The following is a 19025-nucleotide window of genomic DNA, read 5'->3' as shown; positions in this document are numbered from 1 at the left end:
TGCTAACTTAGGCTGTGACTTTCACTCAAATGACTACACAGTCACCCATAAAAGATAAAGAAGGTGACAAACACTCTGTGGAGGCACTGATACAACAGCAAAGGCTTCTATGGAAAGCCTGTAAGTCAAACTCATTCTTCTATAGAGCTGTTTTAATGCCCCTGTAGATAAAAATCTAACCAAAAGTTATTTATTGCAAGAATAGGACTCCTGAGTTTATCTCCTGAGAAGGGAATGAGAACAAATGATAGTGGTAAGACATTAAGATTTTTTTCCCCTGGATGCTTCAATCATGACTTTTTTAAAGGAATGACTTGTAAATGGAAAGCATTAAGTGACCTTTATTGGCAAACACTGTCATCAGCTTTCCTGTGCATTAGTAAAAGAACAACCTTGGAAAATGGAGAAAGGTGTGAAGAAAAGAACAAAGCAAAAATGTTAAAGACAGTGTGCTGCATTTTTCCTACTTCTAAGTAAGGTGGAAAATTTCAACACAACAGAAAATCACCAACACTTTCGATTTGTAACTGTACTGGCATTGCAGTGATGCAGTGATTCAGTTCATATGTGACCATCCATATGTTTAATAAAAATGGCTGAAGGCATATTTAACATTTTTGAACATACAGTCTATAGTCAATATTCTGCAACTGTATTTAGAGATTAGTAGGGTGGGAGATGATTACTGGAAGGACAGACACCAAATTATCAGCTCAACTTGTGAAGATGCAAAAGAAAAGCAACCTGTTCATAAACCCATGAGGCCAACGGCATCTTTTCACCTTTTATTTCCCCTCTTCCTGATAACACAGGTTGGATTTGGATTGTTCTCTGAATTAAAGCTACTCTCAATGGGTAATTTAACAAGTACAAACACTACAATACCATGTGGTCAGTTTATTCATTACTTTAGTTGGGATAGGTGAATAGCTACTAGGACCACAATTAGTAAGAGGTGTGACTGGATGTAACTATAACAAGCGAAAAAATAAATGAAATGGCAGGATTATGCCTATGACAAGCACCACATGAAGAGCTTCTGAAGATATGAACAACCAGAGTATGTGACAGACTAGGTCAACTGTAAACAAGGCAAATGTTGGTATGTACTGATTTCACCAAGGACATGCTACTGTTGCTAAACGTGCCACAGGTTTTCTGTTAAGCTACAAAACCCTAAGAAAAGGAATCTAAAAGAAACTATGCCAGTAGAATTGTAGGAAGACAGTGATTTGTTTACATATTTCACAGTGGAAATTTAAAAAAACTCAAAACCAACCAACCAACCAACCAACAAAAAGCACACCAAAAAAACCCCCCAAACCCCAAACCAAACCAAACCAAACCAACAACCAAACACCAAAAAAACCAACCACCACCCACACACCTGCATCTTCAGATGTGAACAGCTCCCCAAGTCCTGCCCTGGCTTAAGAAATAACTGCACTAATCTAGGGTAGAATGAAGGCTGAAATAAGGACATAGAGAGTTGTACACAAGGTCAGAGAGACAATACAAACTGACCTGCAAACAAAAAGATGCAGAGGAGAAAGGTAACAATGATTACTGAACACAGCTACTAAAGCCAACGTGAAGAAACAGAGCATAAGTTTAAAAACACATTTATCCTCTCGCCCTTTTCAAGGCACCTTACTGAAATGAACACATAAACTTATTTTGTCAAGAGAAGTGAAAAAGCTGAAGCTAAAATATAAGGATAAGGGAAAAGTTAAGACCAAAATATCAAAAAGCCTTGCAAATGAAAAATAATAAAAACACACTTCACAAATAATTTTTTTTTATCATTTGCCAAAATGCTTCATGGGGTTCTCCTGCACATAAGGAAAAAAACAATTGATTTTCTTTTTTTGTATGAATAAATGAAATAGAAAGAAGAGAATATGAATGAAGTATCTGCACTTTAACGTAACTGCTTTAAATGTAGTACAAATTAGATTTTGTGTTATAATAGTTAGCAGAGTAAGTATCTATCTTGTCTATAAACAGAAGTCCTTCTTCCTCTTACCCACTTATAGACAGCACCTTAGCTCCAAGAAGCTGTAAGCCAGACTAAGTGCATATAAGCCTGCAGGAGAGGAAGGCTTAGAAGGAAAGAAGACTTTGAGAGAACTTACTGGTAACACACAAGCACCTGTTATTCAGGAAGGTCACTTACCAATGTAAGGACAAAGGTCAGAGAACCCTGAGGCTAGTCTTAACTTTCAACTTTTTACATACAATAAAATCAGGAAAATAACTTGCCAGCGGCACAGCTCATTTCATCATCTCCTTCCAGATCCGGACCACTCTTACTTTGCATCACACAAACTCTCCAAGTAACTCTTCAAACAGTAATTTTTTCATCTACAAACCACAATCTGTCACAGGTACAGAAAACTCTCAATTGTACCACAGGCTGAAAAAGGTTTGCCATAACTGTCAGTGGATGCAATTAATGGCCTCAGCAGCACTTCAGGTTCTGCACTAACAGAACATAAGTATGAGAAAAATCATCCTTTAAAGTAATGGGACAGATCTAAAGAAGAACTTTAAGTTGACTCATGTCCTGACCATCACTAGACAGTTCTTTTAATCAACCCTTCCACGCATACTCAGAGTCTGCAGAAGCCCCAGGTCAGGTAAGGCCTCCCAGAAATTCTTAGCTAGCACTTTTTAAGAGCTTGCATTTTATTTATTCCAGGCTGGTCAGGTTGCTGTCAACCCTGGATTCTCTCAGTTTACATATTAGGGACTTTATTCCCCTTAGACAGATCATCTCCTCAGATATTTGTGGGTTTGTATCTGTTTTCTATTACAAAGTGTCTATGTAACTTCAGAGTAAATGCCTTAAAAGAAGAAAGCAAATCCATACTCTGCAGAAATTACTAGAAATATGTCTCTGTGAAATACAGAGAGGCTCACATGCAGGTAAACTAACAAACACTTTAAAAATATGTGTAATTCAGCTATACAATTACCAAGATGATTCCGTTTCCCTTTTTCTAATGCCTACCCATGAAATGATTTTAGCATGCCTTTCTGATATTAGAGATGCCCTCATCCTAAGCCGTTTATCTTCACATCCTCAGAGACAACTTCAAACTGAGAAGGAAAGAACAGACCTTCAAAAAAGGGAATATGTTGGAAAGGTTAAATTAAAGCTTAGTTGGAATCTGTATTTAAGTATCTGTCTAGGTGAACACCAAAACAAACCTATTTACCTTTCACGTATTTTCATAAGAGCTCTTTTCTTATTCTATCTAATTACAAAATATGTATGTTTAAGGAGTGACTTTTCTCCCCTGTGGCTCTGCAGTGAAGTCATTATGCTCACATTGTGACTTAGTAATCCTTCTCCTTGGAAAAGATCAGTATAATAACAATAATATGATTACACTCGAGGGTCAAAGAGACTGATTTTTGAGAGGCAAAGCTATTCTCCATGGGAACTGATGGATTTTAGATGGATAAAGGACTCCACAATCAAAATATCTCTGCCCTAATTAGGGAGCAGCATATATTGCTCTTTACACTTCCAGATGCAGATCATGACCAACATGTATGATGAAACTAACTTCTTCTCTAGATCTTTTATTACACTTCTTACACACGGCCTCTGCAGGTTATTCAGCTACTCTTTCAGAAAAGCTGCCACTATCAGATGGCACTATCAAGATTTGCTCAGAAATGAGGGACTACAGCAATCGTATTTTTTACCTTATATTAAGTTTTGCAAAGTTATTTACTGTGTTTCCTGTCATGAAAGTTTATCCTTGTCACCAGTGAGAGATGAAATTAGTTCAGTTGGTTAGAACATGGTGCTGATAACACTCAAGGTTGTGGGTTTGATCCCTCTATGGGCCATTCACTTAAAGAGTTGGACTTGGTGATCCTTGTGGGTTCCTTCCAACTCAGAATATTCTGTGAAATCTGTGAATTTGCAAGGATCTTTTGACGGTAGTTTCCTTCCTTGAAAGTATCAATACCTTGAAGAGCTTTTGTATGAAAACTTTCTCCATACAAAAAAGAAAAGAAAAAAAAAAAGGGGTCCTGAACAAAAGCAATCCTGGGAATGCAATTTTAAGCTGAAAGCCATTTCACGTGAAATAGGTAGTATGACTTTATGAGTGGAAATTCTGGAATACAGTCTCTATATAAAGCAGCAAGCTTTTCTATGGCCTACTCCATGACTGCTAAAGGGAGCAGTTACCCCAAAGCCAGTAGTGGTAGGTAAAACGTAGATTTTTATCATCTTCTTTCACTGCTTTGTTTCTGCCTTCCAAAGTGCTTTTCTTTTTATTACAAAACAGGATGGCATAGAAACTGACTTAAAATTTACACCTAGAACAATAATCTGGAGGCCATTCCTTTACAAATCCCTTACAATTCAACACATCTTCAGTAATAAAGAACACAGAGGATTAGTGGAAGCTGGACAATTTTCTGTACGAAAACAATGTCTTAAAAAAAAAAAGACAAATCAACAAAAACATTTACCTAAATTAGAAACACCCACTTTCAGATGTATCTATTTTATTATTATCTAATTATTTAGCTACGATAATTTCACATTATCTTTATATGGAAGGATTTGTGTTCACTCAGCCACAGGCCAATACCTTTCCCCAATAAGCCTTCTAAAGCCAGCTGTACTGCACGGTTTCAAACAGACTAAATTTAGCCAGTTCTGTTCATCAGAGGAATGCTGTGTGTCAGCTACATCAAAGCCCAAGGGCAGCCTGATAAACACTGAATACAGGTCACGTAGCTCTGTAGCTAACAAACTCTAAGAGAGCTTGTACTCGGGGGCATTCAAAGCAGTTTTGTCATCAACAATCTAGTATCCCTTGAGCCCCCATGTCGTTTCAGTTGCCAGGCAACGCTGGTGTTAATGTCTTAGAGGAGAAAAACTTACCAGGCATCTGGCCGTTCATCTGGTTCTGCATGTGTGGTGCAGGAGGGCCCCCACCTACCATACCATCTGAAGACATGTTGTGCGAGCGCGGAGGTGGGGGAGGGCCGCTCTGACTCATCCCTCCCGGACCCATAGGCATATTCTGTGTGGGTGGCTGAAAGGAGACAGTTTAGTCAAACACGAGAAGCAGTTAGCCTGACAAATATATTATATGTACATATGGTACAGCAGTTGCCTATATTGTTCAGTGGGCTATGAAAGCAAGCACTGAAATGCATTTCTTGCTCTTTCTGATACATTTTAACTCCTCCCAACATTACTTTTGGCAAAACATTTAACATTTCAATCAATTTTACATGAAGTATTACACACAAACAACAACACCACAGCACCTTCGAGCATCGCTTTAAAATAAAAAAACACAAATCAATGCCTCATTAAAAAATTACATCTGAACAGTTCAAGACTGCTGGAGTCACTCCCTCACACACACACAAAAGCTTTCCTTCAACAGAGAAATAAGTCTTCACTGTAATTCTCTCACATCGACAATTTGTTGCTGTTAACAGACCTTGCACAGGGACAAAACAGGTACAACATGAGATGAAAGCCTCCGAATGCCCATAGACTGGCAAAAAATTTGCACCTGGGTGTGGTAAAACACTAGCGATCTCTTCCCCGCTCTCCCCCAAAGCGCTGAAGGCCTAGTTCATAATTCCGTGCCAAACACCCCCTACAGACTGGAAGCACATTAGTGCTGGCCTCCAAAGGTCCAGAGACAGCTGCCTAGAAAGGATGTTTTTGGCAAATTTCCTAATGAAATTGTGAGGAAAATAACTGAATAACCTTGAGAGTTCAAAGAGGGAGAGGAAAAAAAAAACCAATAAATACAAGGGGGAATTTATTGGTAGGTTCTATTCATGGCAATGTAAGGAGACGCAGAAACTGCTAGTAGCCACCTTGATTTTCCTACTAAAAACAATTGTGAGACTCTACAATCCTCCTCACATACCTTAGCCAAACACTTTCAGGGGAATAAAAGTCATCTCTGTGAGAGCGAACACCTGGCTCTCTGGCTTTTGAGGATTCTCTCTACAGGCCATAACTATTCATGAAAAACTCTTCCCATGACACAACCACATGTGCATTTTTCAGTGTTTCTCTTCTTCAGAAAGAACCAAGGATGTGAACCCTAAGTTCTTGTCTAGCCCAGTGCCCTCTTATGCCAATACCTACTCATCAGGAGATTCATAAAGACAAGAAACAATACAGTGGTAAAAAGTAAGGCTTTCCCAATGAGTGTGAGGCAGGACCCCTTCTTACCCTTGGAGACAGTAACGTCAGGGTAACACAGATACACACATATTTGCTTGCCAGGGGAGGGGAGTGAACAGTACGGATTTATTGTCTTAATGTTTCTTCACATAGCTCAAGTGGGTATCATTTTCCCTGCAATACTTTTAAGAATTCCTCAAGAACATAGTAAAAGCTATTTTTCGGAAGGAAGAAGGAAGGAGATGAAGAAAAATGCAAGTAAGCAGGCAAATTCTCTTACTAAATTCCTTTCATTCATCCACAATGAAGAGAATGACATTTTGTAAGCAAGTTCCTTCCTCATGCTACAGCAGAAGTGGCACAAGGTAGAGAAGGTAAGAGTGAAAGGTAGCTCTACTCTCCGAACTGCTTCATTTGGTTGTTCTTCCTCCACTAGTGAGCAACCAAAGCAAGGCTACTTCACCTCAGTTAAATCTTCCTTCACTTTCAAAACTCACTATGGTGCTAATTTGCATGTAACAGAAGTTATCTAAAACTGATATACAGAGAAACAAACAAAAAAAGAAAACAAACAGACTATTTTTAGTTTCTATTTAGAAAGTACGCTTAGGAATATCAGCAAAATCAACACACTTGGTACCTCCACATGAGCAGCCAGAGCTCAGAGCCTAACAGCAGTCCCATGTCAGCAAACTGAGAGCAAAGTCAGAAACCACTCATGCTGAAATGTTTTCAGAATTAAAATTAACTTCTTAGATTCCAAGCATAAAACATTAGCAAATCCAATGTTCATATAACATGCTGATAATGAAAAATACTATAAAGTACTAAAAAAAGATTAGACCCTACCTAGGTTTTAGCTATCCTGCAGGTGATACTGCACAAACATAGGCATGCCTTTACACATGGAAAGAGGGAAAAAAACCTCCAAAGGTTACGTGAGAAAAACTACATTCCAACTCTAAAATTTAAGTCTGGAAGTTTTCAAAGCAACTCTCCTTTAAGACAAACACTGCAGTTATCAAAAAAACAGCATAAGAATGCAAACATGCAAGGACAGGGGAAAAAAAGTATTAAGGACTTTAAAAATCCCATTAGATACAAAAACCTGCAAGAGACTTCACAAACCACAGGGAATTAAGAGAACTGAGGGAGCAATTAAAAACACTCAAAAAGGTACTACCAGAAAATAACTCAGCAAAAGGAGCTCCTGGATATAGAAACAGCCCAAAGACCTGTGTGAACCCACTTCAAATTCTTGAAAATAATGCAAGAAAAAGGACCAAACTGCTAAAAAAATCTAATCTTCCATTACAATAAACTACCCTATAAGATGACTAGAAGGTAGATGAACCCTGTACCTCTGTTTATAAAAAAGTAGTGGGACCAATTCTAGGAATTATGTGAGGCTTGCTCCCTGGGCTACAGATAAAATTATGAAAATAATTAGAGTATCATAAAATACCAATGGTAAAAAGTTAGTAAAGTGTCAATACAGTAAAGTCAAATCTTTCTAATCTATTAGAATTTTTAAAAAATATAAATATAAATTAAACCACCTAGATGCATATTTAACAAAATCTTCTAAATACAAGTTTTTTGACAAAGCCTTTTGGAGAAATATGTTGTTCAGGAGTACTCACTTGCACTGATCAAAAACTGCCCAAAGAAGTTGAAAGAATAAAGGAACATATAGAGGTCTCCTGAAAATATTTCTCAGCAAATATCAACATCTGAAGATACTGCACCATTACTGAACAGAAGGTGCCAAGTAAAATTCAACAGGGATAAATATATGGCAAATACACTGAACTGTGAACTATTCTTTCTTCAGAAAGAGGAAACTCCTATTGCCATTAACCCAGAGAAAAAATAAATGACCACAACCCAGACAGTTTGCTGGGGGGAAAAAAAACCAAATAAACCCCCCAAAAACAAACAGAAAACTCCAAAACTCATAAAAACTACTCATAATACCCATGGTCACTTTCTGATTATTGTCAGTACTTGATATATCAAAAGTGACTTGATATATCAAAAGTGACGTACAATGTGAAAGAAAAAAGGTCAAGGTATTTGTGATCATGATACACGTTCAGTTTGGGGAAAGCAATCACCAAAAGATACTGTAAAAACAGAAGGATTCTGAAGACAGGCAACGGTGATTAAAAATTTTGAATGTTATCACCTGAAACAAGTCAAAAAGGGCAGGGTTTTTTTTTTATATAAAAAGGAACTGAAGAGGATATGACAGAAATACAATTTAATGTATGATACATACAAAAAGTAGATCCTTCAGTTTACGGTTTAACAACAAAAAAAAACTCAGGAGAACAGTCAGTAAATGGAGGAACAACATTAAACATACAGGGCACCACATAAATCATATAAACCTGAGGAATTCATCAACACAAGACACTAGAACTAAGTTTAAATAAGGTTCAGAGATAATTACACATACATATGCAACAGAAACAGTTATACAGAATATTATATAAGATATTTTAAAAGTGTATTACAAGCCTTCATGTCAGATCATAAACCAATCACTACCTGATAGTAATTAAAACGAAATGTCTCCTGCAGATATAATTATTCCCCAGTGAAAATCCTCCAGAGTACTTTTCTACTGGACGCAGACAGAAGAAAACAAGAAAAAACTGTTTTAAAATGGCAACTTCCCTATTTCTGTTGGAGTTGATCCAGGCTTTTACAGATGATAAACTTCTTTAAATCAGATTTAATTAAAATACCCCAGAACAATAATCAAACAAAAAACCCAACCACCTAGCCTGGGTTATTTAACCTTTTTTGTTCTTTACAGAAGGAAATTGCCTATTCCCAGTAACATGCTCTACATGGGGTGAAGATCCTTTAAAATACAAAAGGATCACACAGTACTCAAAAAAACCCAACCCACCCATTGTGAAAGGAAAGCTACCCAACATGAACCCTACCCATTAAGTCTAGTTCTGAAAGGTGAAATGACATACAAACGTAGTAAGGTTAACAGAACCAAAGGAAAGGCTACTTCCCTCCTGCTGGATGCATGACACAAAGGAATGAAAATTAAAATCGCTGATGATTTTATTCCAATTACGAAGTAGAAAATGTTAAATATTTTGCTATCAGTAAAAAGTAAATTAAAGAATTAGAAGATGTTAGACATAGCTTCACTTGCTAAACACTAATTTTTGGCTCATTTCCCCAAACACACAGATTACATTTATAGCTGCTATGAGCATTTAAAATTTATCAGAGCATGAAAAACAATAATTATAAGCTATTTAGTCCAATTGTGCAAATCTGAACTGGAAAAAGACTGAAACTGACCCAATAGTTGCAACCAAAAAAAGAGACAAGAAAAACAAGAGACAAGAAAAAAAAGACGAGATTTTAACTGACAACTTTCAGCAAACAAAATCCTAGTAAATCCAAGTTATTTGAAAGCATGCACTGAAAACAATAGCCACACTACATTTTTTTAGAGCTTTTCCTTTAAATAATAAATTAGATCAAATGAAAGACAGTAACAATAAAATCTGCCATGGTAGAATTGTACACCTGGAATTTTCAAAGACTTGTCTATGGAACCTCTATTGCTATAAAAACTGAGGTGGAATACCAACTCAGTCATCAGTAAAATGGAAAAAACAGGAACTATTGTTACACACATTAAAACACAATATAGCTAATCAATACAACTGGCAGTAGATATTTAAACTATACTATCAAAAATACAATTTTCCTGAAATTCTTTCAGAATAACAATTAAAAGCTACATGGAATACAAACATAAAAGCCTTCTGATCTTTCCAAGAGAAGCCTTAAATGAGGATTTAATCAATCATTTTTGTTTTCAATTCTCAAATACCATTTTCTGCAAAGTAAAATGCCCCGTCCCAGGAGGTACTCTGCCCTGCACATATCGCATTGCTAATATAACAGGACCTGTCTTGGTCTCAGAGAGCAGTACTCTGTTGATAGGTGGTGATGGCACCTGCAGAGTACTTACTGAGGTGTCAGATTGAGAAGTAAGACCATAAAGGATACATTTTTGAGAACTGAAAGAGCAGGATTTATTTAATCAGGTTATGACTCTTCTTTTACAAGGTACAGGGTATTCTAGAACTGAATGTCTTAAAAGAAAAAATAAAGAACATGTATCAATTCTCAGCAAGTGTAATATTTAGGGATAGAAAGGATTTCTACAGGAAAAGCATTATCAATCATATCTAAATAGTAAAGTCAAATACAAATGTAATTTGTGCTTTCACTGTTGGAGTACGAGTTGTGATACTAGGAGTAAGGAAATCTAAATTTAGAATGACATCCAGTTTATACATCTTGATTTACACATCAGTATCTTCAAAAAATCAGAGACATTCTGACTTAAGATTTGAACAAAATTTTAAAATAGTGCATAATGTAATACTTAAAACACTCTGTTTGAAGAGGAAATTGGAATTTTTAATTGTTTCAAATTGCATATATCACTGTATAAAAATATTTCACCATACCAACATTCTTAAACAACATTTTAACAAACAGAAAATTTAACTCTAAAATATCTGATAACCTTTAAAAATAATCACAAATAATTCATAACTCTTGATATAACTAGAAAATATTTAAATCAAAAATTAAACAATCCGGTATGAATTCAGAAGAGTTTATTATAAGTGACTATGAATAAATTAACTGTGGATATTAGCTTGGGGCACACTGAGTTATTGAAACTAGAGAACTTCAGAGCTGCTCTGTAATTCCCCAGTAATATGCAATTCATATCTGCCCCCAAAAGCAGGAGTTTTGTGTTCCACAGCCTCTTGACTCTTTCACTTTTAAGATGGATTATTATCTGGTCTAATATTTACAGGTTTTGCTTGCATTTAGTAACCTAAGATAAAAAATCCAACTCTCTTCTAGCTGAAAGGCCCTATGTAAACTCAATTAAAGCAGAAAGAATCCTGCAGAACCCTTAAAGCATGGCACTGGGGAAACAGCAAAACCATAGAGGCTGAAGGATTGGCACCTGTGTTACCAGACTGCCTGGTACAGCTCTCAGCAAACTGCCTACAGTTCAAACAGGTATTTATTGTGCAGATACTGTACCACGGAGAGGCAAATCACATCTTCAAGTATGAAAGAACTACACCTTAGAGCATACTCCTATTTCAAACTGCTAGCTATTTTTACTGATTTCTAAATCAGCCACAGAAGTTAGGAGGCAACAGAAGTAGTTTTTTGTGTACAGTGCACTAGCTCCCCGTGTGGACACACCTCATTAGCAACACATGCAAACTAGCTTACAGAACTTAAACAACCCTCTGATTTAAAGTGGTAGCTAGTAGTCTCTAAATTCACCACTGAAATTCCCATATTCTGATTTTATTTATTTCTTTTTTTAAGTGGAGTTGCTGGCTTAAGAAGCTCCTTCCAGCAGCTCTCTATTTCCAACAGCACTCATTCAGTTGTGCCAACATAGTCACTTACACGGTCCCAAAGTTAGTCTGCAGTAATCCAGAATGAAAATATTGCCCTTTCCACCTAATTAATTTGGACTCTAGACTTTTCATCATACAACAACTTTAAAACATCACACAGCAGAACTGCAGCTGATGAGAGTACAGTTCTAGTGATGTTAACATAACCATCACCATCAAAATGAAATCTTGTTAAACAGCCATCAAACTTCTTTCCAACATTTAAAAGCCTCTCTGGACTAAAACGAACAACCTGGAAAAGGAATTTTTATTATGAGGCCATGGCATACATGGATCAACTGAGGATCCACAACCTGAAAATTCTTTTAAAAACAAACATACACAATTCGCTTTTGCTAAAACAGGGTGGCATTAACTAGCCCTAGATGTGTATTGACACAAGGACTGTTAGAGATTCAACAAAAAAGACTAGGGAAGAAACAGTCCACAAAACTTAAATCATAGGAAATTTGGTTGTTTTGCTTTTAAGGCTTCTAAAAAGCTTGTACTACTGACAATTCTCCAGGACTTCCTTCCCATTAGTAGGTTTTCAGTTTGATGGTATAAGCAATGGATGTGTTTCTTTTCATGCTCTACCCAAAATAAATAAAAATCTGTGTCCCCATTTGCAAAACTAGTTCTCTTTTGATTAATATCTCATAACCACGTTTTTACATACAATGAACATGCAGACAATCAGCATGTCCACTGAGAGCTCAGAAGTCATATAGCACGCAAAGCCTCAAAGAAAGCAAATGGATAGAGAGAATCACACGCTGGCCTTAAAGTAAAGCCAATGAAGTGATGCAGACACACCGGACCTCTCTGCAAGCACTGAAACTGCTAGATCGTAATGGATTGCTTTTATGACTGGTTACTGCAGTCATACCTAAGGCCTAGGCTACGGACAGCAACAAGGAATTAAAACTCGTCTCTAACAGACCTGGAATACTGTACAAGTTCAAGAAAAGTCTTATTTACCGTTTTGTTCAGACTGCTGAGTCTCCAACATCACTAACACAGTGGTAATGCTGACTTTTAAGAGTATTGTGGCAATACAACATGAATCTTGATGTCCCACATTTCCTATTCATTGCTGACAAAGCCTAACTAACTGGGGGCTGGAGACTATTTTCAAAAGATGCTTACCCCATGTGCTTCTTGCGCACAAAACACAATACATCTTTTTTGTTATGCAAAACCAACATAGCAAATAAAAACGTAAGAGCTTGAAGAGTTGGAGGAAGGAATAATTTAAGAAATTAAGTTTTTCAGGGAGGATGCAAGCACAAATAAATTAGCTTTTATCAATTATGGATTTGCACTGGCTTGAGTTTCTAATAACAGGACAGGAATATGGAGCTTAATTTCTTTTACCCATCAAATCATAGTGGCTCTACTTGTCCCTTGTTTGAAGGGCAGCAGAGTGTAGCATTAGAGTGTAGCCACATAATACGGTAGGTATGAACGCTACATCTTTCCTCTCTTTCCCAAGAAATCTACTACCAAATGTATCTCTTTTAGAAAGTCTTAAGAAATTATTATGATTTTTTAAAAACTATTTAACAAACATTTAATCAGAGCAACTATTCTTCAAAATCCAAGCTCCAGTTCTGACTAATAGCTCCCTTGCCTCTTGACAGGAAACATCTGACCTTCCTTTTGCTCTGTTCTCTATTAAGTCAGTTTACAAATAGTTGAACTTCAATTGGGCATGGACTTCTGTTCTGAAAAGCTAATGCAGAATTATGCACCATACTGCTCTGTGTATCTGCTTTAAAACTAATTTAATCAATACACTAACATTAAATATACACTGAATTAATCTAGAGGTTTAAAGATTGATGCCAGCTGTGATGAGCAGGAAAGCATACACCACAAACAGACTTTCTGCTATACTACCTGTCTTGGTTTCCCGTGGGATAGAGTTGATTTTCTTCCTAATAGCTGGTACAGTGCTGTGTTTTGGACTCAGCAGGAGACTAACCTTGATAACACACTGATGTTTTAGTTGTTGCTAACCAGTGCTTACTCTTAAGTCAAGGACTTTTCAGTTTCCCATGCCCTGTCAGCGAGCAGGTGTGCAAGAAGCCAGGAGGGAGCACAGCCAGGACAGCAGACCCAAAGTGACCAAAGGGATATTTCCACACCATAGAATATCACACTCAGGCTGGGAACTGGTTTCAGCAAAAGCTGACTCAGTTTAATTAGTTACATTATTCTGTGGTGATCAGTGACACGACCCAAGCAAATGGCCTGAAGTTGTGTCAGGGGAGGTTTAGGTCAGATATCAGCAAAAGGTTCTTCACCCAGAGGGTGGCTGGGCACTGGAACAGGCTCCCCAGGGAAGTGGTCACAGCACCAAGCCTGACAGAGTTCAAGAGGTGTTTGGATGATAGTCTCAGGCACACGGTGTGACTCCTGGGGATGGTCCTGTGCAGGGCTAACGGTTGGACTCGATGATCCTTGTGGATCCCTTCCAACTCAGCATGTTCTGTGATTATTATTATAGTATTTTATTTAAATTATTAAACTGTTCTTATCTCAACCCATAGGTTTTAGCTTTTCTTCTGATTCTCCTGCCCATCCCACTATGAGGAGAGGGAAGGTGTGTGGGGTGAGTGAGCAGCTGCATGGTACTTAGTTGCCAGCTGAAGTTAAACCATAACACTACCACAGACATCAGTCTTTCCCAGGCATTTAGTACGTAACTGGACAAGAATCTCGTAAATTTAAGATTCCTCTCATCATCAGTAACAAGTACTTTATTTCAAAATTTTAAGTTATTAAAACTGAGCCATATTTTTATTTTCTGGATCCCATCTTGCTTTTTTAAAGAAAAATAATTATCAAGGTAATTCAATTAACATATATTTTAGACAACTTTTATGTTCAAATAAAGGCTACCAAAGAAGCAGAGTGCACTGTTCAGTTCCTAAGACTCCAATTTTTTTTCTAGAAACATCACAAGTTCATTAAAACCATAGATTAAACACTACCCTTTTGAAAAATAATGTGTTTAAGATCATAAGAAACTTTCCACTGTTTGAGTGAAACCATGCTTACGTCAAAGATTCCTATTTAGCCTGCAGAACTCCACAACTTAGGAAAAAAAAGACAATCACCACCCACATACGAAACAAATAAAAAAAACCTCCCAATAAGGAAGATGAAGGCAAGTTTTCACCAAGTGCTAGTAATTATGTTTAGTGGTTCTATCTCTTGCAGCAGTTGTTTTGGCAATAAACATCATTTCAGTGCCTGCTGATGTTGGGTGTTTATAAAAAGCAACTACCATTTTATGTAGAAGTATTTTGTAACTAAACAGACTCCACTCTAATCTGTGTGACAAGTTTGGAAACAACACACAATAAGGGATTTCACAAGTCCTACAAAAAGCTTTGGTTTTGAAATAAATATCTCAAGCAAGAAAAAAAAATCACTTTTTTATTAGTTTATTATAATCTTTCCAGTATTGTGAAATTTAGAAAAATAATTTAATGTGATGTCTAGATTTTTTCTACAACTTGGACACAACAAGTTTTCTTGGAAACTTTAGCTTGCTACTGAAAGAAACTGGCACTTTCAACATAAAATAAAACTGGTATGTTATACAAGTGAGTAATAGTCATTTATTTTCATCACCTTCTTGAAATATGCACTGAAATCTCATGCTGAAATCTCATTCTGACAGAAGGCAAGATGCATTATGTAATAAAAACACTGAAAAAAATAAATTTCTGTGTTAAAAAAAAACCCAAACAAATAATCAAAAAACCCAATCAAATAATTCCTGTAGACCTCAATATCTGCCCATTATAAAATGGAAAGTTCCCCTTTACATATCAAATAAAGTGATGGTCACAGGTTGTTTCCTTATAAATATTTGGCAAAATTAAGACATGAAGGAGAGAAAATGTCCAAGTAGAAAAGCTGGAGTTTTTTTTATCAATAGTTGGCAATGCCTTTTTAAGGCCACTAAAACATTGCCAAGAAAACAAAAAAAAAATAAAAGTCAGGGAGGACAAGATGCCTGTTCTGCAGTTTGAGATTGAATGTGTTTAGGAACACACACATACAATACTTCACTACTGCTTTAATTACACCTTTGCTCTCAATAGTTCAAGGACACCAATACTTTGTTACAGCCTCCCTCAAAAGCAGTACTAATGAAATATCACAAGACTTCAACAGTGTTGTTTTCCTCATGGTACAAGCCCTTTTTGGTAAACTGGCTTATCTGATAAGGTGGTGGTAAAGAGACTTTTAACTGCTATCCAAGAAAGAAATACCTGCCACAACTCTAAGAGAGGAAACAAAGTTCTATCAACTTCACAGGTGAACTTAGTCAGTGCTCTTATCCAGATGGGAAGACATTTCAAAACAGCCCTGCCCTTAAAAACTTTGCTGTTCACACAGCTGAGGAAAGACTGGCTGACTCCAGAATAACCTCACACTCTTTTTGTCTTTTAATGTGAAAGAAGGTCTCTCATCCCAAAAGTCATAATTTAATACTCTAGCACGCACACAAAGACAACAGGAGCTTTGTTATGACACTGGAGTTTCAAAGTTTTTCTAGTTCCCTTCACCCCAGACCCTGCAGTGCTTCCTTAATCTGTTTCATCACCTTTTCCTCACTTCCAGGTCCCCCTTACAGAAACACTTCTCTGCACAACACTGTTGGCTCACTACACTTCTTGTTCTCTACAGGCAATACCAGAGTTTCAGAGAGGAGGTCAGACATTTCATTAGAATAGTGCATTCTAAAAGACAAGGACAGAGGCACAGCAGCTGAGTACGAACCATTTTCCCAGCAATGCTTTATGCATTAAGTCTAAGGAATATTATTAGAGAATACAATGAAGTTATCATCAGGTTAGAATCATTTTAGCTTGTATTAAAAACTTCAGTGAACCTGGTCATTCATCCCTTTTCTTCAGTGTGAATGCTATCTTAACACCAGTATTCTCTTTTCAACCTCACTTTACTACACAACTATTAGTTTCTAATAAGTTGAGAAATTTCTTTAGAGTTTATTTAGCTGATTAAAACAGCAACAAGATAAAATTTAAACAAAAAAGAAAATACAGTTTACTAGGGGAACAATCTTCCAGAGATGAATAGATGAGATAGAACCCACCTTCAGAAGCTATCCAGACTCAATCCCTCCTAAGTTACGTGGAAAGTTACTGCATTAGGAGTATCATAATTGATGTATTTAGTATCAAAAATAGTAGATGTCTATACACACAGTATCTTTCTCCATATTTAGCTGTTGCCACCCACAACCCTTGAATTTAGCAAACTGCTCAACAGCTGATAGAGAAGCATAGTGAAGAGAAACTTAGTACTTCCAAGTCAACTTGAGCCTCATCAGTTCTTAAATGGAAAACCAATAGAGGAAAAGAGTCTGAAGTAGTTTATCCTGCATTGTAGAAGGCAGTAGCTCACATGTTCCCAAATTCTTCTAACTAAAATTTACTGGGAAGACAGAAAGAACTTAAAGAATATTCTTCTATAAACCCCAACAAAAATCATCTTATCTGATTATGCTACCACATTTCAGGGAAATCTTCCAAGATTTTACTTGGTAGGTCAGAGCATCTACATTTAGATAACACTCAAGATCGAAATTTCATTTTGTATTTTAGTTTGTAAGAAAAACAAAGAAGCTACTTTTTTTATTCCCTTCCTCAGCTGTCCAAAGGGGACTCCCTCTCCCTCCAACAAACACTATGCTATTTTTCTCAGTAGTGTGGAATATTCCTTCCATTCAGGATCAGAAATGCACTTCAGTCTAGATCTGCAAAAGCCTTTTCCAGCCCTATCTTCATTTTCTTTTAAGAAGAGAATGTCATCACATTCAACTTTAACAGCAGGGCTGTTCGCCAGGGATTAGGATAAGGTCAAATTCATTTCCAGTTGTCATCAGAACCAGGATATGAATTAAGCCTCAAAAAACATATTAGTTGAGGAACACACACAGCCCTCTTAAAGGTTTCTCTCCCTCCCCCTCAGCTACAAGCATGGATTTATAAAAAGAGAAGCCTCTACAGGCACAACAGGTTGGACATAATGAAGCACTGTTTCTATAGTCCTCTAGGTACCAACTTGAAAGGATGCTTTGCTAGTAGCAATGATTGGAGAACACTTCTCCAGAGACCAAAGAAAAAGTAATTCAATTTCAGTTGGTGAAAACTAGTATCTAGGAATGGCTGTTTTACAGACATTCTTTTTAGCTTCATATTACAGAAATGAATCAAGACTATATTAATTCAAGAAAAGTCTTATTACCAAAAAACAAAGAACTTCCTTGTGTTACTCACAATGAACTCCCCAAGCTTTCTGATTAACGCAGAAAGCAAACAGAAAGCAAGCTATCTTAATGTTCGCTGTTTCTTTCCTTACTGCTCCATAAACAATGGAACATGGGAAAAATTTCATGGATCTTATAAAACACAGAGTTCAGGAAGACAGACTCAGAAAAATTCAGATTAAAGCAAGTAATATCCAAGAAATGTAAAGCAATATAGTGTCTCAAGTGAAGCCTGTGAGCCCTTATTTTTTTAATGTTATCACTACCCACCTTAAAAAAAGATTGCTTTCCAAAACAGGAGAGAGGCAAAGAATTTGAAACTCAACTACAGTATAGAAAAGCAGACAAAAATTTACCCAGCCTCATTCCACTAAGGCAAGAGAATGGATTATATTCCAGTAAAAAATAAAAATATAATAATAATATTTAAAAAAAAAATCTCATTCTCCCACCTTTCCCTAATGTAAGAGGAAAAAGAGTACTGCTGTAGTTGTTGACTAAGAGCCATATCACTACAGTTCTCAGCTAAGGGGGGGAAAATAATCTATCCATGAAGGAGGCCAGATAATTTGTGCACTGCACACCTGATTCACAGTAACAGTCTCCAGTTAAACAGGTCAGGTTTTAAGCAAGACCTAAGTAGCGAGATTACTCCAAATACAGCATGAAGACACACTGCATCATGTATTCTATATACAGTAAATCAGAGGCAAAGTGTTTGGTCATTACCTCAAACACTTGTTTGGTTGTTTTGTTTTTTTTTCCTCCAGGAATCCAAATGAAATCTATTCCCTACTTTTGCACTTTTTTGTACTTACTGCTGGTAGTAGAGACTGCATGTTCTGGTTGGAGTCAGCTATAGTGGCTAGGTAAACCAAGTTTGTATGCAGCATCTGCTGGTATCTATCAAAATAAAGCAAAACAGATCTTAATTCACAAATACAGTAACATCAGAATTTACTTTAACTCTACACATGTCAAAAAAGCTAGCTGTGTAAATCAAGATTCAAGAGACTTACAAGAGCACCATTAT

At 36.7% G+C, this 19025-nt stretch overlaps 1 protein-coding gene across 3 annotated transcripts in view; it reads right to left on the bottom strand.

Moving 5' to 3' along the window:
- SS18 (SS18 subunit of BAF chromatin remodeling complex) overlaps positions 1 to 19025 on the bottom strand; it is a 44750-nt gene that overhangs the window by 20831 nt on the left and 4894 nt on the right. For all 3 annotated transcript variants that reach the window (XM_064654770.1, XM_064654755.1, XM_064654760.1), the window contains exons 3-4: positions 18811 to 18895; positions 4916 to 5069 (exon numbers count right to left, since the gene is read on the bottom strand). In XM_064654770.1, coding sequence (XP_064510840.1) covers positions 4916 to 5069; positions 18811 to 18895 — 239 coding nt within the window. The remainder of the gene's footprint in view (positions 1 to 4915; positions 5070 to 18810; positions 18896 to 19025) is intronic.

The sequence above is a fragment of the Pseudopipra pipra genome, chromosome 1 (genome assembly GCF_036250125.1).
Source record: "Pseudopipra pipra isolate bDixPip1 chromosome 1, bDixPip1.hap1, whole genome shotgun sequence".
NCBI lineage: Eukaryota > Metazoa > Chordata > Aves > Passeriformes > Pipridae > Pseudopipra > Pseudopipra pipra.
This window is presented reverse-complemented; position numbering and strand designations above follow the sequence as displayed.